The sequence below is a fragment of the Trichoderma asperellum genome, chromosome 7 (genome assembly GCF_020647865.1).
Source record: "Trichoderma asperellum chromosome 7, complete sequence".
Taxonomy (NCBI): Eukaryota; Fungi; Ascomycota; class Sordariomycetes; order Hypocreales; family Hypocreaceae; genus Trichoderma; species Trichoderma asperellum.
The window spans coordinates 3,568,368-3,595,481 of NC_089421.1; the positions used below are offsets into that span (position 1 = coordinate 3,568,368).

At 47.0% G+C, this 27,114-nt stretch overlaps 10 protein-coding genes across 10 annotated transcripts; 2 read left to right on the top strand and 8 right to left on the bottom strand.

Annotated features, from left to right (window-relative positions):
• Positions 1-306: 306 nt before the first annotated feature.
• On the bottom strand, positions 307-2,502 carry TrAFT101_011892 (uncharacterized protein; the record flags this gene model as incomplete). Its single annotated transcript, XM_024906170.2, has 6 exons — positions 307-573; positions 635-860; positions 911-1,194; positions 1,256-1,511; positions 1,583-2,349; positions 2,408-2,502. 6 exons carry the CDS (start codon positions 2,500-2,502, stop codon positions 393-395), a joined length of 1,809 nt encoding a protein of 602 aa, XP_024757676.2. The 3' UTR covers positions 307-392.
• Positions 2,503-3,688: 1,186 nt separating this feature from the next.
• TrAFT101_011893 (uncharacterized protein) lies at positions 3,689-5,467 on the top strand. Its single transcript, XM_024910086.2, has 5 exons — positions 3,689-3,848; positions 3,914-4,098; positions 4,154-4,463; positions 4,522-4,675; positions 4,742-5,467. Exons 1-5 carry the CDS (start codon positions 3,800-3,802, stop codon positions 5,139-5,141), a joined length of 1,098 nt encoding a protein of 365 aa, XP_024757675.1. The 5' UTR covers positions 3,689-3,799; the 3' UTR covers positions 5,142-5,467.
• TrAFT101_011894 (uncharacterized protein) lies at positions 5,257-6,239 on the bottom strand (the record flags this gene model as incomplete). The annotated part of the gene is made up of 2 exons (XM_024900839.1): positions 5,257-5,952; positions 6,063-6,239. The coding sequence occupies 2 exons, from the start codon at positions 6,237-6,239 to the stop codon at positions 5,257-5,259; spliced, it is 873 nt and encodes a 290-aa protein (XP_024757674.1).
• A 481-nt stretch (positions 6,240-6,720) lies between these two features.
• Positions 6,721-9,545, bottom strand: TrAFT101_011895 (uncharacterized protein). Its single transcript, XM_024910712.2, has 4 exons — positions 9,323-9,545; positions 9,162-9,250; positions 8,136-9,075; positions 6,721-8,075 (listed from the first exon to the last, which is right to left on the bottom strand). The coding sequence occupies exons 1-4, from the start codon at positions 9,458-9,460 to the stop codon at positions 6,939-6,941; spliced, it is 2,304 nt and encodes a 767-aa protein (XP_024757673.1). The 5' UTR covers positions 9,461-9,545; the 3' UTR covers positions 6,721-6,938.
• An 859-nt stretch (positions 9,546-10,404) lies between these two features.
• Positions 10,405-11,876, bottom strand: TrAFT101_011896 (uncharacterized protein). Its single transcript, XM_024905402.2, has 3 exons — positions 11,418-11,876; positions 10,921-11,353; positions 10,405-10,850 (listed from the first exon to the last, which is right to left on the bottom strand). Exons 1-3 carry the CDS (start codon positions 11,704-11,706, stop codon positions 10,565-10,567), a joined length of 1,008 nt encoding a protein of 335 aa, XP_024757672.1. The 5' UTR covers positions 11,707-11,876; the 3' UTR covers positions 10,405-10,564.
• Positions 11,877-13,300: 1,424 nt separating this feature from the next.
• TrAFT101_011897 (uncharacterized protein) lies at positions 13,301-15,936 on the bottom strand (the record flags this gene model as incomplete). Its single annotated transcript, XM_024902039.2, has 5 exons — positions 13,301-14,579; positions 14,636-15,172; positions 15,234-15,523; positions 15,648-15,789; positions 15,874-15,936. 5 exons carry the CDS (start codon positions 15,934-15,936, stop codon positions 13,386-13,388), a joined length of 2,226 nt encoding a protein of 741 aa, XP_024757671.2. The 3' UTR covers positions 13,301-13,385.
• A 3-nt stretch (positions 15,937-15,939) lies between these two features.
• On the top strand, positions 15,940-17,269 carry TrAFT101_011898 (uncharacterized protein). Its single transcript, XM_024905401.2, has 2 exons — positions 15,940-16,503; positions 16,567-17,269. The coding sequence occupies exons 1-2, from the start codon at positions 16,211-16,213 to the stop codon at positions 17,198-17,200; spliced, it is 927 nt and encodes a 308-aa protein (XP_024757670.1). The 5' UTR covers positions 15,940-16,210; the 3' UTR covers positions 17,201-17,269.
• On the bottom strand, positions 17,214-19,196 carry TrAFT101_011899 (uncharacterized protein). Its single transcript, XM_024902697.2, has 4 exons — positions 19,095-19,196; positions 17,870-19,032; positions 17,728-17,814; positions 17,214-17,667 (listed from the first exon to the last, which is right to left on the bottom strand). Exons 1-4 carry the CDS (start codon positions 19,135-19,137, stop codon positions 17,611-17,613), a joined length of 1,350 nt encoding a protein of 449 aa, XP_024757669.1. The 5' UTR covers positions 19,138-19,196; the 3' UTR covers positions 17,214-17,610.
• A 526-nt stretch (positions 19,197-19,722) lies between these two features.
• TrAFT101_011900 (uncharacterized protein) lies at positions 19,723-21,182 on the bottom strand (the record flags this gene model as incomplete). The annotated part of the gene is made up of 7 exons (XM_024910085.1): positions 19,723-19,819; positions 19,878-19,970; positions 20,040-20,068; positions 20,126-20,690; positions 20,769-20,915; positions 20,979-21,033; positions 21,101-21,182. 7 exons carry the CDS (start codon positions 21,180-21,182, stop codon positions 19,723-19,725), a joined length of 1,068 nt encoding a protein of 355 aa, XP_024757668.1.
• A 467-nt stretch (positions 21,183-21,649) lies between these two features.
• TrAFT101_011901 (uncharacterized protein) lies at positions 21,650-24,643 on the bottom strand (the record flags this gene model as incomplete). Its single annotated transcript, XM_024908577.2, has 1 exon — positions 21,650-24,643. The coding sequence occupies one exon, from the start codon at positions 24,641-24,643 to the stop codon at positions 21,650-21,652; it is 2,994 nt and encodes a 997-aa protein (XP_024757667.1).
• Positions 24,644-27,114: the final 2,471 nt, after the last annotated feature.

Below are 27,114 nucleotides of genomic sequence, written 5' to 3' on the forward strand. Positions count from 1 at the left end.
CAAAAAAAAAAAAAAAAAAAAAAAAAAAAACCATGCAACCTGAGCATTTAACTAGTCACAAGAATAGCCCTTCGTTACCATCTGGATGGGTCTAGTCTGACATAATTTTGCCTTACAGGCCCAAGTTTTATAGTCAGTGCAGTGTAGGAAGCTCATCATTAGCTTCCATACATGTAGCTGGATTACTCATAGCCAGCCCAAGATTACCCCTAAAGACGTACAATTATAAGAGATGCGAGAAGAGAATAATGATTGGGCTACGTTATTGCACAATAATGTTTCAATTACTATTTAAACTCAAAAGCCCATGAAAACAGCTAATCAAGGATTCATACTGTCATTAGAACTAAAGAAAATGGAACTCATTTGTTTTGTTTGACGAATCTCTCTTCCTATGCGCTTGATGTGTCGACCACACCGCCATCCAGCTTATACAAAGGCTCAAGTTTCGCTTTGCGCTGGAAAAAGATGTACTTCTTAATGAACCAAGGTAGCCAAGTGCCTACTTGGTAAGAAATATGGCGCCGTGTTGGTACGCCAAATATAAAGTCGAGCTCTTCCAATGTACGTTTCCTGTACTCAAGTTAGCGGTTGACATATTGCGTAATTAGAGCGATTGGGGGCGGTGGCATACATTGTTTCTGGAACGATGAAAAATATGACCACGAATGCGAACATGTTTAATCCTGCGTAAAATCCAAATGCTCCAGTAGGTCCGAGCCCTTTCAGGAGCGAAGGGAAAGTAAGACTCAAAGCGCTGCCAACAGCGTTGTTGATGCAAATGGTAAAACCAGCGCCAAGCTCACGATGAGATAGAGGGAACGCCTCGGCAAAGTAGATTGATGGTAAGGGACCAATACCTTGACAAAATTTAGTGATTCACCCATCCAATGCAGAAGAATGTACATACCAGGTCCATAGAAAGCAGTGAAGAGGTAGATGAAGAAAGCAATGCAAGGGATCCGAGCGCTGTTGTCATTTGACATCAAAAAACAAAGCCCGGCAGCAAGAAGGCACCAAGCCATATTTGGAAATGTTGTTAAAAGTAAATTTCGACGGCCAAAAGTATCCATGGTGTAGACTGCTGGGAAAGCAAAGACAAAGAGAACGAGGCCAAAGCCCATGGAAGCGAGCAGGCTGCTAAGAGTCGAGTAACCCGCCTCAACGAAAATTGTTGAACTGTAGAAGGCCATGCTTTGTAACACACAGTCAGTACACACATTTTTGTACTACGTAGTGAAATATGGCCGCTTACATGTTGATTCCAGAGAATTGTTGACTGATGACGATCCATCCACTGGCTACAACCGCACGCCGCAATCGAGGCACAGAGAAGAGCTCCCATGCTCGGTGCCAATAGCTAACGCCGGCAAACGCATCTCTCTCTTCCATCACTTGGCAGTGGGCATAATACAGGTCCCTTGCGGATTGCATCTCAGTGTTCCTCAACCGACAAAATGATTGGAATGACTCCGCGTATCGCCCCTTTTTCATCAGCCATCTAGGCGATTCTGTATGCAATTGTCAGCTTTTGCTTGCTCTTCCAATAGAATAGCCGGCGATGAAGGACGAGTAGCCATACCGGGACAGAACCACACAAATATCACAACAGGAATCGCCGGTGCAAATGCTGATGCAAGCTGAAACCTCCAAGCCAACTTTCCAACCCGATAGAAGATCAGATTGCAGCAGTATCCCACAAACATGCCAAATGACACCCAAAGTTGGAAGCTGGTGACTAACCCACCACGAATAGATGCTGGTGCGACCTCTGCGGAAAATACTGGGATGGTCGAAATCTTGATACCCATTCCAAGGCCCATGAACAAGCGGCAGATCATTAAGCCCCACCAGTTCTGCGTGAATGCCTGCGCCAAGACCGGAAAGATACAGAACAGGCCCGTGACGAAGACTGTTCCCCGTCGACCGAGAAGGTTATTCACTGGGTCAGCGGCCCATGCGCTGAGAAGGCCAAAGAGAGTTGGACCTGCGTTGATGACGCCAACGAGCCAACCGTTGTCTTCAATGCCAAATTCCTGAGGAAACGACAAGTTTGCGCCGTTGGCACCGGTGTTATCCCAGCCTTGGATGGCTGATCCAAGGGAGCAAAGAGCGATGGTATAGTAAAGAGCCTTGGGCAAATGCCACCGATTGGTGACTTCGCGCTTTAGCCAATACTTGTCATCGTTTGTGAGCTCTGGTATATCTTCGTAATCTCTTGGATTCTGGGCTGCCAGAGCACCTCGGAAGAAGACATCTTCCTTGTCTTCAAAACCGTACTCTATGCAAAAGGCCCGAACTTGAGATTTCAGGTTATCTTTGGATATGCCCATCAAAGGGTTCCAAATTCTAACAAAGTTGTTAACTGAGAGATCCTGGTGAGAATAACAAATGGAAGTGAACTAACTTGGCGTTGACATTGTGAGAAATATGGGAGTCAGAGGGCTCAACGTAGGAAATAAACTCATCCTTGGGCTGCTTCAAATCTAGTGAATGGGCCATGATGGGCATAGATTCATCGAATTCTAGCAATCAATCTTCGAATCCAGTGTTTTGCTGCCGTCTAGACGGAAACGAATCAGTTTCAGATGTGCCACAGAGCAATATTTATATGTTTTTAAGATACTTAATCGAACTATCGTGCTACGGGTAGAGTCATTACCCCCCCATGGGGTTCAATCGAGTTCCACAAAACCCCAGGTTTTGGTCCGGCTCATTCAAAATAGCACCATGGCGTTAGCCCGTCTCGCTGGCTCCCAGCCACATGGAAGTTCGGATCGAAGTACCGTACGATTACGACTGTCCATAGTTTTGCCGATTCAATTAATTCTTTTATCTTTATTCAAGTATTCTAAATTGATGATGTCAGTTTCCATCTGGCCTTCTTTCATTTCACAAACCTTCATGTGGATTTTCAATTCTCATGGCTATTCAAATCCGACATACCACGAACAGATCATGCGTTTTCATGATCTTCACGATGGCCATCCCTCCACGCTAACCATCACTCTTCGTTGCAAGAGGCTAGAATGTAAAACGGGGGTCATCCTTTAAAACTCAAAATATGTTATTCCCATTCAATCCCCTGCATGCATGCATTCCACACCAGCTTCTTCGCCACCCAGTATTGCTACCCCTTGGCAACTCCCTCCCTTCTGTTCTTTTCGGCTTCTGCCCTGCGTGTTCTTCAGTTCTAAATTTGAAGTGTGGGGAACTCCCTCTGTTGCCCTGCGTGTGTTTCTTGGCAAAAGCTGTGAGCCACGCATGATTTAGCCATTTAGGCGTCTTTCTGCTAGTAGCGGTAGTATAGTTCGATGCCGAAATCCTAGGCTTTAAACTTTCCCCCGCATAAAACGGAATCTGGTTATGCATAGTTGCCCTGCGTGTGTCGAGTTCGACCTGTGCAGGTCCGCTGGAAAAAATGAGGAGATCGGCTCTTTAGCATCAAATTAGCGGCACGGCATGTGGGAGGGATCGAAGTGTCCAATCGTAACGGATAGTAACATCAAATTCGACACTGGCTTGTGACAAACCATGAGATCATTTGGCTGCTGTGTAGTTTTTCGGTGGTATTCGGCTCAGTTAAGCCCGAAATAAAGTCAGCATGAATAGTTGTATACAAATCGCAGGAGCATATGAAAGGTGGATAGGCCCGTAATAAACCAATATATAAACCTATCTCAGCATCACCTACTATTCAGATATTACAGCGCAAGCCTTTCGCAAAATATTCGACCATCTGAAACTCACTCATTCACGACCAGATCTGTTTTATTGTTTGGATGCCATTATAAATACAATGGGAAGCAAAGAAGCTCAAACATGGCTCGACAAGCTCGAGGAGCAGCGTAAGCCGATCTTACATACATACGACTGGGCGAATACGATGAACCGAAGCTGACCAGAATCTCAGTCAATGTCGATGTCGACTGGATGGACCCTGAATATATCAAGGCCATGCCAATTAAGCCGCATGACCAGACCAGTAATCAACTTTGGGTTGATATCCAGCTTGGTCATCCATCCAACGCCCAACTGTTAGTTGAAACTGCGAAAGAGCTACAAGATCAAGGCTGGCTGGCCATATACACACGCATGGTACGTTTTATCTCTTTTGGTATGATAAATGTCTTCATCTAACGACGTGTGCAAGGCCGTGTTGATGTGCAAAAAGAATATCGACTTGATTAGCGGTCGTGTCCTGCTTCAAACCCTCCCGTCCAAGGCGTATGATACACAGGCGACTCTCGATCACGCTCGGCTGTACGACAAGGAGTTTGCTAGGGCCGGCATTAGCCGAGATCGATACTGCATCAAGATTCCATCCACTGGGCCAGCCTTGAATGCGGCAAAGATTCTGAGCTCCGAGGGAATCCCGACGCTCGGAACAGCGTTATTTGGCCTCCCACAAGCCATAGCCTGTAGCCAGGCGGGTATGCTTTATATCAGCCCATACTTTAATGGTTTGTGAACAGCACTCATATTCTGTGATATGCGCGACAAATGCTAAGATACATCTAGAAACTAGGGCACACGATGATTTATCGCTCTGGCCCGACGTTGAAGATCCTGCGACCCAACATCCAATGAGCGCTCGAGTCTTCCAAATCCTCGAAACGTATCGACGATTATACAAAGAGACTGGCAAGGAGCAGCCACTTCTGAAGAATGCTAGGTGAGATGCACAAAATCTGAAGGCTCCAAACGCCAAATCCATTGACTGAACTTTTTTTTTGTCAAGTTTTATCTCTGCCAAAGAAGCCATGGCTGCGGGGGAGTTGGGCTGCCATTCAGCCACCATCTCTCATACCGTCCTGGACCAACTCGCCAAGCTCAAGTATGATGGCACCAAGCAGCCCGGTGAAGGTGCACCCAAGCCTGTCCATGTATACAAGAACGCTCCTCCGGTTCCCGAAAGGCTTCGCAAGTTAGCGAAGATCGATCCCCTTGCTGCTGCAGAGTGGGATGGCAAGCTAGCTAGCACCGGTATCGACTACCTCGCCAACGGCGGCGCGGAACTGGCCAAGGCAATTGAGGCTGATCCCATTACTAAAGAAAGATTGGCAATCGCTCTAGAGCTCTTCACTGGCGGCGAGAACAGGAGCAAGGATAAGATCGAAAAAACGCTTCGAGCTCTATGAGTGTGCCGTAGGGCGGATTATTTGGCATCTCCAGAATGTATGGATGCCATGCGTATTGAAGCAGACAGGGGCGGAAGAGAGTAGTTTGAGATTCTTCAATCAGCAAAAGTTGTCATCACCGATTATAAATATATGTGTCATTGTGGAATGATGATGGATCAGCCATGTGCATCATTGCTGTGTTGAAATGTAGAGTTTCTTCATCCAGATCATTGGTGGCCATGCCATACGTCATTGGTAGGTGAGTGTAGGATGGCGATTTATTGAGTGCATCAGCGGGAAACTCTCTATTTATAGGGATCGAGTTGGGAATAGAGAAATTCATCTCAGGAGGCATCCATGGAATTCCTGTGTTGGTTGATGTTGATGTTGGTGGCAGTTCCGTCTCGGCTGCCGGAACTAAGACTGCTTCAGGTGGAAGCTCATGTTCTGTAGGCGTAAATGAAGATTGTTCTTCCAGATATATTGGGCCGCTGCCCGTTACTCCCTGCTCTTCGCCGATTCCAATAGATGAAATGCTAGTTCTCAGCATCGAAGCGTCTACCTCGCCCATTATTGGTATTGAGGCAGCCTCAGGATCATCAGCTATAACTCGGGCTTGATGGACTTCAAGACCAGCATTCAACCGCCATGTATTTAGCTCAGAGAGGAGCTCATCGCGTTCGGCTGCGAGGCGATGAATCTTCTGGTCAGACTCGGCTATTTTCTGCTGCTCGGCTTTGTGAAGCGCAACGCTTTGGTCGATTACAACGTGTTTGGAAAGTCTGTTCGGGTCGGTTGATCGCAGTGATGGTATAAGGCTCGCAAGCGTCTAGAGGCCATATTAGCTGCATACATACACGCAAAGATTGGCAGACAACTCGTCTTGTTGCTGTTGTTGTTGTTGTTGTTGTTGTTGTTGTTGTTGTTAGTTCGACTTACGGTCAATCGTTCTTTGAACGCTTCCCGTCGAGATCTCTCAAACACTCGATGTGCTGCGCGGTCATCTGCGGTCCAGTTCCTAATGCGCTTCTTCTTATTTCTGTCGGGCGGCGACTGTGTGTTCGCCGACAAGCCCTGATCTGCCATGGGAGGCGAAGTGTTGTCTGTGGATGACATGCCCGCCGCAGAAATGCGATGGGGCGCTGCCGAGATGGGGGCAAAGGATGGCGAATATCGATCGCAGCCTTCTCAGCCAAACTGGAGTCAGTGCGCGTCCTCAATAGTCTCGACAGCCCACTGTCGCATGTCGAGGCATCGTGAGATAACAAAGAGGGGAAGCATGGAGTTGAGTGACGGCGGTGGCGAGGCTGGGCTATTAGCGCTCATGTGCTCAGGTGCTCACGCCTCAGCGCTTCAGCGCTTCTAGCGGCCGAGCTTTAAGCTCCGAATGGGAATCTGGGGTGCATGAACCGCTAAGCCTACCCTGGCGGGGGCATCTCCGCTGAAGACTCAGCTGACCATTTCGCCGGGCTGCAGGTCGACAGAATGACCCGGCCGCAAATCGGTAAACACGTCCTCCTTTGCTCAATCTCAGGACGGAGGGCATTTGAGGCATATTTGTCTCTACAGGTATTCAAAAGCGCTGAGAAATAGCCACGCAAAGGAGGGGAGTATCTATGGAAATCGCCAATAGGTATGGCCCAAAACCAGTGTAGTACATGTACCCATTCCTGATTCCAGATGCCAGATGCCTAATCTCATTCACAGCAACGACAACGACAACGGCAGATACCTGATGAGAACCAAATTGAGGCATTATTTTAATATAGGTATTCGTCTTGAATCGCTTCTACAAAGTGTCGTGCCATTATAATATCATCGCAATACGCTCATGTCCCCCTGGTACCATCCAGACATATCCGTTACTAAATCCAACCCACCCAAGCCCCCAAAGCTATCATCCATCATGCCCATGCCTCCAAAGTCTTCCGCATTCATGAAATACGACAGCCAGTCTGTCGACACGAACGAATCCAACGTCGTGGTCGGATAAGCAGGGAACTCGGCAGTCATATCCGGAAGGTCTGCGAGAGACAGCGGCTGCGAGCCCAGCGTCGGTTCGCCATGAGGCAGTAATCCTTCTCCCGGAGCAAGCATTGCATCCGCCGAAGCGACAAATCCATCTATCGTGGAGACAAGTCCGTCTCCATATGGACTATTCCCAGACTGGGACGAGATGCTAGTGCCATCAGTCATGCCCGTTGATGGCGCGGCGCTGCCAGGCTGAGAATCCGATGGCGATAACAATGGTACCCCCTTTGGATAGTCTTGTCGCGGAGAAAATCGTCTCATGGTCGCTGAGAAGATTCGATCCAAGACGTCCCGGCTCCGCTTTGCCTCGGGCCAGTACTCTCCAGTCGCACTGAGAACATCCGACGCTGCCTTCAGAGACTGGGTCAGGCAGTCAAAATTAACCTGTTCGGCAATGCTGTCTGGCGTCCAGACGCAATAGAAGAGCGTCATAATACATAAAAATAATGAGTGGACGGTAAGCCATCCGTAGCGCAGCTGATTCTCGCCATATAGTTTCGCGTAGAGTTTGCTGCATGCAATAGCGCTGCTGAAACATTCGCCCATATCCACTTTCGTTGGCCGTTGAAACACAGGATTGGGGCGCAGGATAAGCATCATCAGTTCGTGGTATCGGATTTCACAGAGATCATTCAAGTAAGACATGCGCTCGCCTTCAGCATGCTTGGGGATCTCTTGTCGCCATTTTCGCACGCGGCTGATCACGTCCGTGCGCCATGCCGACATGTCGTGAACGGCGGGAGTTACATACGGCGGATAGCTTCGATCGGTACAAAATATAACAGTTTTGATTTCAGAGCTGAGTCTGGCGTATTTGAAAAGATGAATTGCGCTTGTCATGGTTGTAAGGCTTCCAGGAGGTCTCGGGGAAGGCCTAACTCCTTCCTCGGTCAACTCGTCGTCGTTCACGTCCAACGGCATCTATTCAGCTGATGTGTCAGTGGAAACTGCCCGGGCTCGTGGGGACGCTTTGAAACCTACTCTTAATTCACATTGCTCGTCGAAAAAGCCTAGCGGACGCCCCATTGTGGTACAGAGCTGCCGGTTCATAGCATACGTGCACCAAAAGATTCTCGTGCGTAGTTCGACTTGGAGAGGATTAAAGTGGCGAGGATTCCGAACGTCGCGATGCAAGCCCAGTTCCAAGCATGAGGCCAGCGAATGGTAGTGAAGAGTCCAGAGATTCAGCCCTGAGGATGGGTCATGGAGAGTATACATCTCCAGCAATAAAAGGCATTGGCAGGTGGCGAGGGACGGCGTTCTAAAAACAGTATCCAGACGCTGCAAAGCAGAAGCATAATACCCTTCGCCCAGCATATGCCGCCGCGAGCGCCGACCATAAATCGTGGCTCCGATTGCCAGTACCATAAATACGTGGAACTCTTCCAGGGGATCCAGGATTTCACCATTGTAAATCCGGTCAATAATGCCAAGGAGAGTGGGCTCGTGCAAGAAAGGAAACTGGAGGTGAACGGAGTCGAGGTATATCTGAGTGAGGAATAGGGTTTGTCTCTTGTCATTTGGGAAATCTTTCGCTTGCAGATCAACCAAGTCTCCTGGCAAGAGCCCGTCGTTTTCGTTGCAGCCGGTGCCGCGAAGGTTTACTGTCTCAATATCTGCAACATGCGCTAAGCCTGCAAGCACGAATTTGGTGAAGAAGAGGCCGCTGGAGGGGCCCAAGTATCGAAGGTCTGAGCCACCAGAAATTGATACGAGACTCATTTGCTCCGTTATCTCATGAGGTGAAGTCTCTTCTGGGGAGTCTTTAGAATTATGGCGCGTGGAATATTGCCCACGGCCAGTCGATGCTGCCTTGGCTTGTGATGGCCTTCCCGGCCCTGAGCTGAGGTCGACATCTGGACATCTATCACGAACAATAGATTCCAGCCATGAAACTCGCGATTCAAGGTCCGTCAGATAGCTGCACAAGTTTAGATAGCGTTAGTTAGGCACACCAGCAGGGGCGCAGCAACAAACGCCGCCCCTAGTTGAAGCTGAAGGTCTCACTTTCGAGGTATCTCACGCGAGGTACCGCCATCCACACACCGGACGCCGGCCTTCTGGCAACCTGTGCATGCTGGTAAAATTCCATCACACTAGATATATTACATTGGTTAGTCAACGTCTTGATGGCCACTTTGAAGGCAGCATGTCGCAGAGATACGTGCCCGAATCTTCCTCTTTTGACATCTCACACAGGCTGCGCTTATCCGAGCACGAGTCCTCGCTCTTCTGTGAGTGGGTTGAGTGGCTGCTTGTGAATCGCGGTCTGGAATCGAGTCGCTGGGACTGGTTTTTGGCTCCATGCCGTGGTATTTCCTGTGAATATGAATGAAACTCTCATTCGATAGAGTTGCTTCTACTGCTCTGTGGACGCTTTCCTAGTGAGTGAGCGCCCAGGCCTTGTCTCATGCGGCTTGAATGCGGAGCTTACGGGGGGGCATTCAATTATCAAGCAAAGCTGATTGTCACGTGAGAGTGAGATTATTGATTCGCCTGTCGGCTACAAGATGCGCGGCATTTGTCAGCCCAGCTACTAATAAGGTTTGCTTAGGAGCAGAGTGCATACGATCTCTTCGTGCTGTTTTCTTCGATGTTCTATGTTGTAATATTGACTAACTTATTCAAAATTTCAAAGGTAGCAGGGTCCGGATTCATTTCGTGCTCATAACTTTTTATTAAGCTTGGGGAGCTGCTAAGACATCTGGCAGGCAGCTCTGTCTTTGAGCTTTCAGAAATAGCTGTTGAGCTCATCTCTTCGTATCGCCACTAGGCCGTATCATCCGCTAGTGATATATGCGTACTTATGACACTACTGTGGTAACAGTTTAGGCAGTTGTACTAATAAGTACAAGTGGGCGTCAGAACGATGATGTAAGCTCCCGGCTAGCCGTTTTGTTATTGCCTAGGCGAGGCATGTTAGGTTAGGTAGTACAGTAGTTGAGACATGAGTCGTCAGAATGTCAGAATGTCACTTATGATATCATTATTATCATTATACATCTTGGCCATAATGGACACATATGATAACTAATCTCAATTGGTAGCAGAAGAGAATAGGAAAGACTAATGAAAAGGTTAAAAAAAGAAAAGAAGACTTGGGGGGAGGGGGGGGGGGGGGATCCCAAGGTTAAAAAGTAATACACAAAAGAATTATGGGAAAAAAAAGGCGGTAGTTTTGAAACTCCCGTGTTAGGGCCATACGAGACTTCATGTATAGAGATGGTGAAATAATCAAGGCTAGTGTTATAATAATCTATTAAGTGCCAAATACCTGGCATCTGAGTCTAAAGATAGCTTATAAGTCTAATGTTATATTTTCCAGCAGTCTATCGCTTAACAAACAATTCGTTACATCATTATTAGAGTGAGATTAATTTCTCGTTGCCCCATCATACCTGTCAAATGGCCTAGTTCTGTGCAACGAGGACTGCGCGGTATCGGACGTTACCCTCAACTAGTCTAGCCATGGCATCAGTCATACCGGTTTCGTTGAGCGGGAACTTCTCAATCTGAGGAGTAATCTTGTGCAGAGCACAGAATTTCAGCATCTTCCGCATCTCAGTGGTGGAAACCACGACTGAGCCCTGGATTCGGATACCCTTCATGACAAGGTTGAACAGGATAATCTTGGAAGGGTTGAAGTCGACTGCAAGAGGGTAGATTGCGCTGTTAGGAGCCATCAAAGGAATGACGCTAGAGAATTATTAGTTAGTATTAATGATACAATTGCTCAGTAGGTAGCTTTGAAAAGTTGGAAACTTACGCATCGTAGTCAATCTGGGCATTTCCACAGAGGAGAAGGTGCTTTATGGGCTCCATCTTGCCTTCAAACTTCTCTCCCCGGCGGAGTATATGAAACTCCTGAGCGCCGAAATCGAGAGCCTCCTGGCGCTTAGACTCGCTGCTGGAAAAGACAACAACGTGGCAGCCCATGGCAGCGGCCATCTTGATGGCGATATGGCCCAAACCACCAATGCCCATGATACCAACTCGATCAGTGGACTTGATTCCATACTGGTCGAGAACGGTCCAGACAGTAGCACCTCCGCACATCAACGGTGCGGCATCAGCTGGGTCGATCTCATCGGGGATCTTGAAGACACAGCGGGCATCGAGAACAGCTCCGTGAGAGAAGCTACCGGTATCGAAATCGGCGTTGCCATATGCGACAGCCTGAGAGCAGTACTGGTCCCAGCCTAGAGAGTGTTATTAGCAATTGTCCAGCATTGCAGCCAATATCGGCTATGAGCTGTAGTTTACCAGTCAAGCATTCCATGCAGTTACCGCAGACTTGGCGAATATAGCCAAATCCGGCGACATCACCGACCTTGAGGTCCTTGACGGCAGGGCCAACCTGCTTGACAATTCCGACTCCCTCGTGTCCGAGAGTAATGTCGGCGTGTCTGAAGTGGAGGTCGGTGCCGCAAACGCCGGAGTGGGTCATCTCAAGGAAAACATCATTGGGGCGAAGTTCTCTGGTAACAGTCTTGCGAACCGGGGTCTCGCCCTCAGCACCGCGGTAGACGTCGAAGGTAACCTGGCCGCTCATTCTGATTGTGTTGGTGTGGTGTTATATAAAGTCGAAAGGTTGGTAATTATAATTATGTGTTGTAAAGCTGAAAGAGTTTGGAATTGATGTCTTAATGTAATTGTTTTATAAGTGTTGCGGTGGTTGATATTGTTGTTGATTGTTGATGTTCTTCTGGCTGGGAAAGTTGTATCGAGGGGCTGGCCCGCGATTCTTTAATACTTGCATCGCGGCAACAGTTCAAGCAACAATTGATATCATTTTTCGGCGTTTCTAAACTTAGCACCGATGAAACACAAATCTCAAGGATAATTACAAACACACTCTCTCATTACCGAGGAAACCCACCAGTCAAAGCGCCTGCTTTGCAGCTACCGGAAGATCCCATCGACGGCAGATGCTCCCTGTGTACGGCATGTCCCGTATATGTTCCGCATTAGGCTTAGTGACGCAGTGATTGCTTCGAGAAAGTTTCTAGGCCATAATTGAAAGAAATTTTCAGAGCATTTTGCGGATCTTCCCAAGCACTAGTGACATCATGTCCGAAGCCTGCTTATCTCATCGCCCGAAACCCTGCATTCAGCCAATAGAAGAGAGACATTGTTTAGTGATCCGTAGTGAAGTTTTATTGCGTTATCAAGCTGTGCGAATGTTCAAGATAACGCTGCATGTAAAAACAACCTGGAAAGTCAACGGGCCTTTCCGAGTAGAAGTTAATGGATTGAATCGACATTTTTTGCCCATCTTACTCAGCAGACAAGTACGAACAGAATTGATAATTATTGCAGAGGATCACTTTGTACGACTCGATGGCCGTATATCCGTATGCGCAACATGTGGTGGATCTTCGCCACATTGTGATCGATTCATTCTCTGAGAGTCCTTTTGAGCTATTATACAAACAATGCTGCCATGCACCCGTACATGTATACGTCAGTTGACATCGTACGCAGTGGTTGATCCACTCTCGCTAAAGTGCGCATTTGCATGAGATATAAATGTAATGCAAAAGACAGACACCGAAACTGAACGAGTCAATTTTCTTGCAAACTAAGGATAGCGAGGTGCGAAATAGTACCAGACTCCACTAACTGAGAGCTTCAGCCAGTCAACTGAGGTACCAGCGGGCCACAAAGGGATTTTGATACCACGGGAAAGGTACTATACCTGAGCCGCATTGAAACCACATCCGAGGTTAAAGATTTATTTATTAGTTAGAAATAGAATGAAGGGACAAAGGAGGGAAATGCCCCCACGCTCAATCACAGTGCATAGGGGATCAAAGATCCAATCTAGCAGCAGTTGGGACGTCTGTGCACAATGATAATGAAAATCCATCAATCTGTTCGGTATAGCAGTATATACGAATACGCATTATCCACTTGGTTACTCCGTCCGAGGCACATCATAGTCACTTAGGGTAGGCTATTATGTTGATAGAAGTTCGACCGGCTTTTCCGCCTGCAGCCATTATTAGACCCCCACTCAACTACAACGAGACTCAGTCTATTGGAGAACGAGTTACTCTTGATGTTACAGACAAAATATATTGATTATACAGAGTAATCGTCATGAGCAGAATTTGGGAGGATATGCATACTGATTCATAAGTGATGTCATGTGTATTACGGTATAATGCTGCCTTGAGGCTAGGTACAATGTACAAAGTATCCAGGAGTTGCTAGAAGTCAATGAAATCCTCAGGAGACAGTTTCATCAATGCCGGGCATCAGGTCCCAGTCGATGTCGGTGAGAACGTTCCAACCTGGGTCCCACTCCATTGCTGCCGAGGCGCAATGGAACTCATCTTGAGCGGACCCCACTTCGGCGCCTCCCATAAACCCGCCGAGATTGGCCCGGTCAAGTCCGCGATGGCTAATATACTGTAGCGAAAATCCATTTAAACTCCATGGATTTTCCACAACCGGGACATTAGCTCCTGGATCGGCTGAATAATAAGGAAGAGGAGGAGGAGCAGGCCGAGGAGGCGGGACAGAGTTTTCATCAACGTTATAGCCGACTGATTGCAATAGATTCCGGGAATTAATGGACTGTGTGTGGCGAGAACGTTTGCGAATCACTGCGCCAAAATACGGTATCACAACTTCCCGGTATTCGTCCGATGGCTCGGGCCCTTTCAAACTGAGCATTTCAAGCACCTTTCGACACTGTGCTGCAACTTTGCAGTCGCTCTTGACCTCTTCATCGAGTAAAATCTTGTCGGTAGCGGCCACCAGCTCCAGATCTTCTTCGACGTTTGGCGACAGACCTTCAGCGCTGCAATGGAAAGTCCCAACAAGAAGAACTACAGCGGCAGTGAAACAAGCAAAATCCGTTGTCTGGCATTCGAATAAACAGTTGCCCGACTTGTTCCTGTAGCGCAAAACCCGATATCTCCTCAAGATCTGTTTTGCCGATTCTATACAAGCCATTCTGCTAAAGTAATGGGGTGAACCCACCGATGAGTCTACTAAAAATGGCAAGTGAAGATATAGCTTGACCCAAAAGAAGTATAATTGCTGTAATAGCTGTTCTCTGAGATTGTCAGACTCGAGTGGCTGTAGTGATTGTCCTAGATCATTCGGGATCATCCACCAATCCTTGGATAGGGACGACGCGATCGATTCCAATTCTTCATCCAGCTCTATCGCTTTCGCGTAAGAAGGCTTGCTGGGAGTCAAATTTCGATCAATTATCTTTCCGGAAATGACTGCACAGTTGAGAACGAAATAAAATCCTTGGGACATTCCGGGTGCTGTAATAGCAGATTGATAATGGTTGTCGTTCAGCCCATAAGGCAGGCCTAGTAGCATACTACTAAATCGATCGCCATGATAAACTGCAGACCAGAGCCTCAGCTCTGTCCCAGAATAGTTGTTTCCAATGCATATGCCCTGCGCATAGTCAGATAAAGCACGAAATCATTAACTTGATTAACAAGGGGACGAACCATCAGCTGAATTGCAGCTATGCCCTTCTTCCATACAAGCCATGATCTTTTTGGCTGGCCGCAATCAGTATACGATTTAGCAAGCAGTATCAGGCATTCCAAGCCTTCTATAGTTGCTGTATAGGTAATATCTGAGATTACAAGTTCATCTACAAGGGTAAACATATAACGGTGCTTATTTAAGCTCCTCGCAAATGCAATGGCGAGAGCACCTACATCGGCCGGGTTGCTGCTTGTATAAGTTCGCTTTGCAAAGGCCTCGATTGTCTGAGACGGGGCTTCAGAAATGGCGTATGCTTTTTGACGGAAGCTGTTCCACCACGACCCCTTCGCAGCTAAGACAGACCTTATCGTGTCATAGTTCGGTAGAATTGAACGTAAAGTGGAGCATATACGTGCGGATTTGCTACCGAGAGGGTCATCAAAAGAAAGTCGCAGATTTTGACCTCTGTCTGAAAGTCGAGGGTAAGTCGATTCGCTACCCGTTGACAGCAAAACGGAAGACTCGGCCGTTTCGATTTCTGCTAATTTAGAAAGCTATGTATAACAGTTAGGGCCGAAGGGAAAATAAACATCTATTTTCTAAACAAGAATTTACCTTGGCATTGATTAGCAAGGACACGATCGGTGCAGAGTCGATCTTTTCTGGCAGTATGAGATCGGATGTCTCCGCATCTTCAAAGAGATTATCGGGCTGATCAATAGAAGATCCAGCTCGGATTTTGGATCTTCTCTCATTATCATGGTGTTTACGAAGACTATTTGGCTTCGATTCCGAAGAGCTCGAACCTTCGCTACCTTGTTCAATACAGCGGGCACCACGCGATTTGCACAAGGCGCAGTCGCGATCTCCGGGCGAATAAATACACCGTGTTTTACGTCTTCTACCTGGTAGTTAATTGTTAATATCCGCCGATCCCTTATTATGAGAAATCTTCCGCATGGCAGAGCACATGCAATGGGGGTTTGTCACATGCAAGTCGTCTGTAATTGGCAACTGGTATATACGTACATTCAGTACAGCTTCGGGTTCCCTTCCGCATCTTCTTCGCTCGATGAGCGGGCGCGCTTGTATGATTTCGAGATTCATCCATCTCGGATGAAATGTTTGGTACGAGTTGAAAGCAAAGCTCGTATTTACCGCAGACGAAATCCTATCCGGATGGGTGATATAGGAGTAAAGCGGTCGTCCGCGGACGAAGCCAATAATGGGCATCATCGCTGGCTTGTCCGCTCACGTGATCGGAAATCTTCCTCATCTCTCTGCTGCTCGCATCCACGTAGTCCGCATTTTCGTCCATGTTGTCGGTGCTACCACTACTTTTTGGATCTAGTTCAACAGGCTGTAGAAAGTTTACTTCGATCGGGATCAGCGAAGGTACGACGCCTAAAACACAGATTATGGCTAAAGCGCCAAGAATAAAGAACATACATGTTTATAAAAGGCCGTCAGAACCATACCCCAGATGAGGCCACTGCAATCCTCACATGCAATAACAATAGTTAATCATCTCTTCTTGACAAATCGATCTGTGGCACTCTTCATCCTCAAATATACTATCTATTTGCAACAAAATGGCCCCTCTTGTCTTCCTCGTTACAGGCGCCACATCTGGCATAGGAGCTGCCTTGGCACAGCACATTCTCCTTCGTGGGGATAAAGTCATTGCGAGTGGTAGAAAGGTTGAAGAACGACTTGGCCATCTAAAGTCCACATCAGATAACATCGCGCTTCTGGAACTTGATATAACCGCTGGAATCACAGAGGTTAGGGCTCAAATACAGAAAGCGTGGAACATATTTGGACACATTGATGTGCTGATGAACAACGCTGGCATGTCGGCTGCAAAAACTGTTGAAGATGCAGAGTGAGTTTTTATTCGCGAAGAATGCTCCTTATAGGCGGCTTACTAAATCATGGTTGGAAACAGTGATGCATACGTGCAAAATATGTTCCAAGTCAATGTCTTTGGACAGATGCATACAACTCAGGCTATATTGCCCTTATTCCGTGCTCAGGGTCATGGCTGTATTGCATTTACTTCCTCCAGCTCTAGCTGGATGGCTCTGCCGGCAATGTCTCACTACTCAATGACAAAAGCAGCTCTTAGTGCTTTCGCAGAAAGTCTTCACAAAGAGGTCTGCGACTTGGGTATCCGAAGCGTCGCATTCGATTGTGGCGGTTTTGTCACCAACCTTATGCAACCCCGAGAAGGAGACCATGCTGTACCCCCTTCCGAGATTACAGAGGCATACAAACCCCTTCTTGCAGAATTCCTTGGCGTCTTTGCAACCGATCCCATGGGACTTATGCCGGGGGATCCTGCAAAGGCTGCGTCTACAATGGTTGATGTAGTTAAAAGAGAAGGTGTCGCAGCCGGTCGGCCATGGGCTACTCGCATTGTATTAGGCTCGGATTCGTTTGATGGTGCAAAACACCGGCGAGAGGAAGAGCTGAAATTGCTCAAGGTTTGGGAACCTGTTAGTGTGAGCACTGATGGACGAAAATATGTACCCAGAGAGGATTTTCGGAAGTACACCATTGTAACCGGCGTACAGCTTTAATTGTGGATATAGACCATACATGCATTGATTAGCATAGAGATGACTCAATTACCAAATCCGATTTATTAGCGCATCTCCTATTTCCGAGGTGTAAGATGTACTGAATTTTGTATTGTAATGACTGTGTGCTATCAAGAGATTATCTCGTTTTATACACCTTTTATCTTTTTTTGGTTGTGTTTATGGGCATTTCTTTTAAGTGAGATCAGCTAACGTGCCGCCAACCTTAAAAGACGTTATATCCCGGGGCATCATTACTGATTTTTATATAAAATAACGGTCGAATATATGTAAATGAAAGTAGCGAATGAAAGGGATTCAAGATTCTGCTTGTATCTTACGATCGGCTGATGTTTCTACCAGGATCGATAAATTGGGGAAGTACCACAGCTGAGAGAATTTTCTCTCAGTCAGTAATCGTCTCCGCGGCTAATGACCTCCTTTACGGTAGGTCTGAGCAAGATAGTCTATTATAGTTCGTTAGTAGGTATCACTAAAAGTAGTAGCATGACAAAGGCAATACTTACATGCTCGAATTGGGCCGAATACGACCCTTTTTTATCAACCAAAGGCGGGTAGTCTTCAACTATACCACTCTTCACAAGGGTATTAAGCTGTCCGAAATGTCAGTTATTTTGAGTGCAGAATTTGACGGTTGATGGACCATACACCAAGTAGATACTTTTCCTGGCCGATTCTATCCAAGTATCGTCGGCAAAATGGAACGGTGTGAAAATTCTTCTTGATAACATTCAAGAGTGACTTGGCCGAAGAGAGACGTAAGTCTACCTTTGGTGCATCGCTGCGGAGAGCGTAATGAGAGACGTCTCCATGGTCGTATACCCAGCCATTACCAGTACTACCAAAAGTCTCGATGGCAAAGATATCACCCTCTTCCATCTTGGTAATGTCGTCCGATTTTACAGCCGGGATGCTTTTGGTACCATGGATGCGATATGGTAAGATGCTGTGGCCTCCTATATTGCGAATCGATTTAATCGGATAAGTCGTACCGTCAATCTCACATTCGTAACTTTCCATGGTTTCTTGGACATAACCACCTATCTCGCCAAGACGAACATCAATTCCTGCCTCGCGGACGCCAGTATTCGTAGCGTCTTTCACAGCTGCAAGAAGGTTATCATATTTATGATCAAACGCCATTGTAAAGGCGCTGTCGACAATGCGACCGTTGACATGCACGCCAATATCAACTTTTAACACGTTATTTTGCCCAAGCACAGTCTTATCACCTGCATTTGGACTAAAATGAGCCGCAATCTCATCGATATTCACGCCGGTCGGGAAACCCATGCCGGCAATAATCGAATCCCCTTCAGTTAAGCCGTCATGCCCCAAGAGTCGCCGAACGCTATCTTCAATGCCGTTGGCAATTTCAGTGAGGCTCTGGCCGGGCTTAATATTCTTTTGCGCCCATTGGCGGACCTGGCGATGCGTTTCGGCTGCCTGGCGGTAATCAGAGAGGAAGTCGTTGTTAATGTTATCTAAATGACGCTTTTCTTCGTAAGTAGTGCGATACAAATTCTCATCTTTATATTCGACCTCTTCGCCCTTTGGATAGTTATTGTTTGGGAATAATTTCGATACAAGGATCGATGGAGGATCCGTTTGAACAGCCTTCTTCTTCCTCTTGTTCTTCTTTTTTTTATTCTTCGGCTTCTTCATGTCACCACCCTCACCGGTGGCAGCCGCGACTTCAATAGTATGTTGATCTGGATCATCATCCGAATCTTCACCAGACTGCTCCGCAGCGTTTCCTGTAGCGGATCCATTGGTGTGAGCGGTGCTGATGACCTTTACAGATCCTTGGCCTATTCAAGGTAGTATTAGCGAAACAATGCTCGTCGGTCGTTTCTGAAAGGTGCAAACAGACCATTGAGCATCTTTCGCTCATCAGAAGGTGTTTTGGCAGCCATTTTAATTGTTTAATAGATGCCTGAAATTTTGCAAAACAGAATTGCCAAGTCTAATACCAGTCCCTGCTTCTGCTGCGTCTATGAAATCATGCGACATGTAATCCGAAGGGCGTGGGTTTCACAGTGATGCATTTACTGAGAGTAATCAAAGGCGGGCATGCAAATAAAGAGATTTTCTAGAAAACCGGGGTCTATATGCCAGATTCAAGCTCTGAAGGCCGCTGCTGTTCAGCTTGATCACTATTTAGAGAAGTATCATTTGTTTTAACCAGGGTATAGGCTTTACATTTTACGAGTGAAGACCATTTTGAAACGCTTTAATGAAATGCGTAGTGCGCACTAGCTTTACTAGAGCTTTGCGCCTCTTTCGTCTAGTTAGGTTCATGTACTGAGCCCAGCCGTTTCAGTGCCTATTTGTCTTTGGTAATACCGTAAAGAGAGATGTTTAGCAAGCGCATCGAAGGTACGCACCAATGGTTCCGAAAGGCCAAGTACGAAAATGTGGGAGTCCGATAATGTTAAATTAAGATTTTTTTTAATTGTTTGCTTCGTTGGTTAAGACTTTGTCACATCGTTGGTTTATAGCTATGGCTTGAAGACAACTTTCTGTACCTTCATCTCGTCAAATAGTGTATAGCCCTGAACAGCTTCTTGAAGCGGCATAGTGTTTTCAAACATGAATCTACCGTCTCTAGTTAGATCACCCGTCAAATTTGAATTCGATGGGAATGGGAGCTCACCCAAAGAGATGCTGCTTCTTCTCAAATAGAGCGAGAGCCTCTGAAAAAATGCTGCGAACAGGGCATCGACCCATCTGTAAACGAATATTCTTGCTATACGTATTCATCCGTTAGAATTCTGCTCTTCCCCCTTTTTCCATCTGGAGGCTAGTTTGTACTTACCCATACGCTTCATTGCCTGACCATGGAATCTGCTCGATGTTAGCGTCGAGCTGAGTCGCATTGCATTGCATTATGATGAAACTTACCTCCGCATTGTGAACACCAATGCTACTAATACATCCAAAAGGCCTCACAAGATCAAACGCTGTCCTTAATGCTGGTGAAAGTCCAACAACCTCAACGACCAAGTCGGCGCCTCTTCCTTCTGTAACCTCCCGGATTCTAGCCGTCATTCCTGCTTTGTCCTTGACAAAATTAAGAGGCTCGGCGCCGAGTTGCTTCGCTTGATTGAGTCTACTATCCACGCTATCAATAGCAAATAGATGCTTAGGCTTCAATTCGGCTGCTGCAACAATCGCACATAAACCAACAGGGCCACATCCAATAACAACCATGGTGGATTCATGTATATTGAGAGTTGGAGGGGCAAGACTGAGTGCAGACTTGACGCCGAAAAAGCCAGTGGGGAAGATGTCTGCCATTAGAATAAGAGCTTCGTCAGAGATCGAGGGCGGTGCTTTGTGCGTAGTGCCGTCTGCAAAAGGCACACGGACGTATTCGGCTTGGCCACCGTCGAGCTTGGTTGAGCCAAAGAGCAACCCTTTCTCACAGCGTGCAGAAGCGCCATTGAGGCAGTAAAAGCATTTGCCGCTGGCATTCTTGTAAGCACAAATGCTTCTATTGCGCGGAGCGAGAACGAAAGTATTATATCAAGATACGAGTACATACCATGATGCGGTAAACGGAGTTACAACCTTGTCACCCACTGCAACTGACTTAACAGCTGAGCCTATGGCTACAACAGTTCCTGTGAATTCATGCCCCATAATGAATCCAGGTTGCGGCCGTTCATGGCCGCGATAAACGTGCAGCTCGCTTATAGGGCATCCTGCATTAGCTGGGAGATTTTCCCGGTTAGGTTGGGAGAAAAATACTTACGAGCCACAGAGAGCAGTCGCGCTGACTTTGATAATGATGTCTTCGTCATCTTGAACTGAACTGAGTTTTAGAATGCTCATCTCACAATTGTAGCGCTGCCACATAGCTAGCTAGAGACTTACTTTGAGGCACTGGCCGATCTTGGACGGACACACTGCGGGGCCCGCCGAAGACGACGGCCTTCATTGTTTGAGGCAATGCCATTTTAGAAAGGAGATTGTAGAGTTATTAACACCAGAGAGCTCTATGTGCCTTGTATGATGATTTTGTAAAGTTATCTGAACCGTTTGAACTGCTATGAGGGGATTAAATGTGGACTGAAGCACCGTCGTCAGTCTGGATCATGCCATGCAATTGTGTCTCTCCACAGAATGTTCTCAGCTCTCTCAACCCCTCTCAAGCACTAGCGCACTAGTGACGCCAATTGATTGCCGAGGGTCGGCCAATCTGCGGAATAATTGAAAGATTGAAGACAGCAATTGCCCGTTTTTATCTCTCTTTAGGTGGAAGATGGAACGCATTAGTTCATGCATGTGTACTCCGTACTAGTATATAAGTTGGGCGAACGCTAGAATGGGAGACTAATAATCTGCTACATTGTTTGGGGTCTTAGCAGGTATTAATACGCCAGCTATGTCTATAATATTGGTCGTTACATACATGCGTCTGCCCTACTCAACCTGTTTCCATATCTGCTCAAGTTGGAACATTTGCATCCACTCATCTGCCCGGTTTGCATTTGCGAAACCAGCTTGCATATTCTGGAACGCTTGCGCTCCCTGTGCGCCTTGGGCTGTGTCATACCAGCCTAGCTGACTACTTCCATGAAGATGCCCATCTGTGGCGCCAGATACAGACAATAATCCATCCATACCCGTGTACATGACACTCACCAGGCCCTGAGTCATCGCGGCTTGCATTTTCGCTTGCTTCATTGAGCGGATTAAATCCATCAGAGGAATTGTTTGAGTATAAATTTTCAGCCGGTTATTTGCAAATTCGGTGAATTCTGCCACCTTGGCATCCGATTCGGGAGAGCCTGGGGCACCAGCGTCACACGCTTGCAGCCACATTGTGCGCATGCGAGACGACCAGATCTGACAAATTTGAGGGCGCTCATCAAATCCTTTCTTTATGGGCACCGAACTGCCAAGTTTAGTGTCGATAACAAAACTCAAATAGCAATCCTGACAGAACAAAGCGCCGGGATAACCCCACCAAGTTGTCTTCTCGACTGTTTTGAGCACAGGGCAGACAGGAATCGAAGCAAACGTCCGGACGTAGTCCAGGTAGTAACTGAAAACTCCTTGATCCATCGATTTGGCATACATTCTTAAATATTGCCGGAATCGAGGGCTCGACACGCAAAAATCGCAGACTAAAGTGGCCTCGGGATTGCGTCGTGCAGGCTCGAAGAAGTGGCCGACTCCACTCGTTCTTAGAATGGACGTATAACAGCTCTCACAAACATCAAAGTTGTCACACCCTCCTTGGATTGTCCACCAGTTGCCGCGAATGATCCCGTTTGCCGTACAAGGGGGGAGTCGACACGCGACTTCTGCCGAGCTACTAAACACAGACCAATCGCGCTGTTCAATTGCATTTTCCATAGCCCACACCAAGGGGAGGTTAGTTTCGTGTAGTTTGCAGGCCCATAATTGAGTAAAATGATGGATAAAAGAATCCAAATCCGTGTTCATGCTATATGCTTCGAATTCTCTTTCAAACCGCGTGAGAACAACTCTGTCCATGTAGCAAGCCTCACAAGCCTGCATATTCTGGATCTTGCGCCGTGGTATGTACCAGGTACAAGAATTTGACTGTATGTCTTTCCCTTCACACTTAGGTAAGGAGAGGCGGCGAGTAGCTCTGGCAACAAATCCGACCCAGTCATTCTGCTGAGCCAGTTTAACAACGGCTCGGGAGATGTATTGCACAGCAACATCACAGGACCAGTTCTCATTGGCAGGCTGCTGGCGATATAGAGAGAACTTGCTCTCAAACGACGTACCTACTATGCGATCCTCGTAGCAAGCTTCGCATGCGATGAACCCGTTAATTTCGCTATTGGACATTCCATACCATTTAATTTGTTCTGTGGCCGCCGTTGGATTTGCCCCTTTGCATGCCTTTATACTGCCACGCTTGTTCATGAACAGTCGCAACGCGTCGATGTTGCCTGTACGAACAGCCTGAGGCCACATAACTTCCTTTACTCGAGGAATCCAGAAAGAACAGGAAGAGTAATAGTTATCAGGCCGCTTTATCTTCTCAAACTGGCTTGCCAGCTGGGTAGATTTGATATGATCAGCGTGGCATTTTGTGCATATCAGGAAATCCGGCATGTCAGGTAAATGATACCAGTAAAGTGAATAATCTAACATCCTTGTTTCTGGACAAAAAGTAATAACTTCCAGGGGCGGCCCTGCAGCACGGATATGCGGTGGAGGCCGCGGTGCATTTTCATCCAACTGCCTTACATAGGGCTGTGACCCTGAACTATCTCCCAGGGGACTCATGCTGAGGTTAACCATTTGCGTGGAAAGACTAGCCATGGGGTCTGCAGATGACGCTGTAGTTGACCGCTGGATTTCTTCTGGGCTGATATCATTTGTGTTTTGAGCTGATGAGGCTTGAGTAGGCCGCGGTTGGTATGCTTGAGGAAGGACATGAGATTCATGTGCTTCGGGCAATGCAGCTGAATTCGGAGGAGGACTGTATGTCAAAGCTGCATGCTGAGAATTGAGAGCTACAGCGGACCTCGGTGGATCCTGCTCTTGGATAGTTTGCGGCTCAGACGACAGTAACGATGATTGATGCGCATTTTGCGATGATGCTGTAGATCGCTGTCCTTGAGTTGCTGGGTCCGTAGTCGGACGAGGCGGAGGAGGGGGAGCGTAATAGATGGTAGTGGTGCTTCCAACCGGAGGACGAGTTGACAGCGGCAAAGGAGGAGGAGATGAAGGTGTATTCGCTATTTGCTGCTGAGATGGTAAATATGGATTTCCGTGTGGCATATATTCTCCTGATACTGGCGACTGTGGTAAAGAGCTAGGCCCGCTGTATTGTTCATTAGACGTATAGCTCGTGTCTTGGTATGTTGAGCTCTGGAGAGGTGTAACTGATGGAGGGCCGGATGTGTTTGGAGCGGTCGCAACACTGCCAGAAGGGCTATTGTAATAGGTGATAGGAGGAGGTGGAAAATATGGATGTGAAGCTTGAGTTTGTGCACTTTGAGCTGGATTATATGGGGGGTGCTGGGAGTAACTAGATGGACTCTGTGGAACTGGGCGGCGGGGAATAGGAGGAGGAGGATAGGACTGAGATGGTATCTGAGTAGATGCTGCCGAGACCACGCTAGGATTTGTCGTTGCTGGACCAAGCGGATAGCTCGACTGCCTAGACGGTGGTGCGCCTGGAGGAGGCGGGTAATATGGCGCCGATGCAGTAGTAGCTGAATACGATGATGGTTCCGAGATAGGTGGAGCTTGATATCCATACGGGGTTTGCTGCTGTGGAATCATGCCTCCGTATGAGTATTGGGCATTATTTTGCACTGGCTGGTCGCCTGTCTGCCTAGGAGGGACTCGAGGAGGGGATTGAGGGGGACCAGATGCATTGCCGTATCGGGGAGGTATCGGCGGTGGCTGTGGATAGCCCGACATTATGTTATAAGCTTAATTGATGCTTTCTATAAGTGACTTTCTTGTGCGTAGATCTCACAGCCAGGTCGCGATGTTTATCGAAAGATTAGCTAGATGATAGTAGTTGGCATTTTGAGTGATTAAATACTAGCTTGTAGTATACGCAAAAGGGTTAGGATATCTTGGCCCTTTTGTGTAACGAATAGGCGATCCGGCTGCTGGCTCAGCCTCTAGCGGGGGTAAACGCACGGAATGCATCTTATTGACTGCGGCGAGGCTCCCACGCCCTTCCGATCTGCTGAAATAAGCCTTGCCAACACGTGGTCACAGGGATATGGACAAGTGAAGCGCTACGCTAACATGCATGTAGAGAGGGAGTAAGATTCTTATAATAAAGATCGATGAGTCGTTAGTTCCATTGTCAACTCAGTGCACACCTTATTTATCACTTATGCTAAAATCAAATCTGGAGCCATGTAGAGGGGCTATCCCGCCGCCATTTGATTTGTCTTTCCCTGCTCACGGCTTGTATTCCTTCGATTCCAAATGTACCGTGTGCCAGTGTCCACGTTCGGATATTATTCTTATTATATCTGAACCAGCTGAGGCTTAATGGCTCACTGCATCACCGAAGATGCATTCCTGTCGTCCTGTGGGGAGTCAGGTGAGGCAGAATCTTTACATGTTGGCTAAATCGTTACATGTTGGCTAAATCGATTCAGCCGCACTTGTATGTGCCCGCATTGCGTGCTTACAACTGCTAACGATTGTTTATCTTATCGTTTCCAGTGCGCCTTGGAGAAGCCTAGGGAGCTGTGGGGCGTCAAACACCAACTGATTACTCCATACTCCCGGAACTCATCTGATCTATATGCATTGCTTCTGATCGATTCGCCTTTGCGGCTGCAACATACAGCGTGGCAATATCAGCAATCATGACTGCATGTTTGGACCAATTTTGTGAGTGTTATATCCTTGCTGTGGCTTTTACAAAAAAAAAAAAAAAAAAAAAGTGCCCAATGGACTGTAGAGAGCAGGCTACATCAACTGTTTAGCTGACATGATTTCCTTAATAGATATCATTTTCAGTAAGGTCCAATATAAAATGCCAGCAAGAAACATTATATATAGGTCAGCAGCTCAATTTTCTGTATTTAGCACGGTATATTTAAAGCGATAGTAAGAATGGTCTGCTTCACATTTGTTAAGACGCTTAACTCACTTGTCGATGAAGACATCGGTGCATTAGGTAGTAAAACCACTGTTAGCAGCTCTGTGTTGAATAAGTATCAACCAGCAAAGCTTGCATTCTCAAATGATAATAGCAACGGAAGACTTAGCCTTTACACCGAAGGTAATGATGGCGCTGCGGTAGCACCGGTGTCTATTGACTTAGCCGACATTTTCCTTCGCACACACTGTTCTCAGAATTACGCGAGTTTCTAGTCAGTCTTTTGGTAAGGCCAGCCAATTCCACCCCCATGTTATCAGAGAGGATCCGTAGCATAGACCGAGGCTAACGGGCTCAATTTTAGGGTGGGTTTTAGTTCACAAGAAATCGAAAAGCCGCAGTGCAGTGAGTTGCGGAACGCATTTCATCTACAGTGGACCTTCATAGTACGCATTGGGCGGCCTTCTCAGCGGAGTTTCGCGTCAACTTGACCTATTTAGTGGCCTAGGAAACTAGGGGTTTTTGAGACGATATAGTATGACATACATAATACTAAGATGCGGCTCAATTCCTTGAAGTCCGTTTAATTCCTTATGTCCGAGTTTGAGCAGAAGTTGCTCTCATTCCCAGGGTTGTTTCGCTAGAGCTAGAAAGATAAGGTTGACTCGCAGGCGTGCAACGATATGAACTAGAAATTATGACCATATCTGTTCTGAACCACCGCGCAAACCATATTCTCGTCTCCAAATAAAAGGCGAAAGAGAAAGAGGACCAAAAAAAGAAGGAAAGTTAAAAAAAGGAGAAACGCACCCCCTCTATTGCAATCCGCTTAAAAACAGTACGCCACAGACAGACAGTTCCGTCTTAGTTGCGTAAACAAATAAAAACCCGGTCGGTAATGATAGATCCGGACCCAGCTTTAACTCCACCGCACAAATCCGGCTTAATAACTACTATTTGGTGCTACAAATTATTCATACGTCATCCAGTTCACACCTGATGATCTTCAGCGCTCCTTTACTAGCCACAAGTGGCACATTATCGCGGGAACCCGAGGTATGGCTGGCAACTTTAACCTTGGATCTCCGAAAGTGGGCTCGCAATCGCCGATAAAATGTTGTTGCTTAGCTACGACAGGATTAGCACTTTCTTTCGGAATTAGGGCACTAGACAAAATAACCTGGTATGAGACAAAATAACTCAGTACGAATCTCGTTACTGGCTATATTCACCGCAACAAATGGAATAATCCACAAAGTGGAAAAGTGGACCATATTCCGTTTTTGGCGGCGTTCCCGGTATCCAATAGTGTGTAAATGCG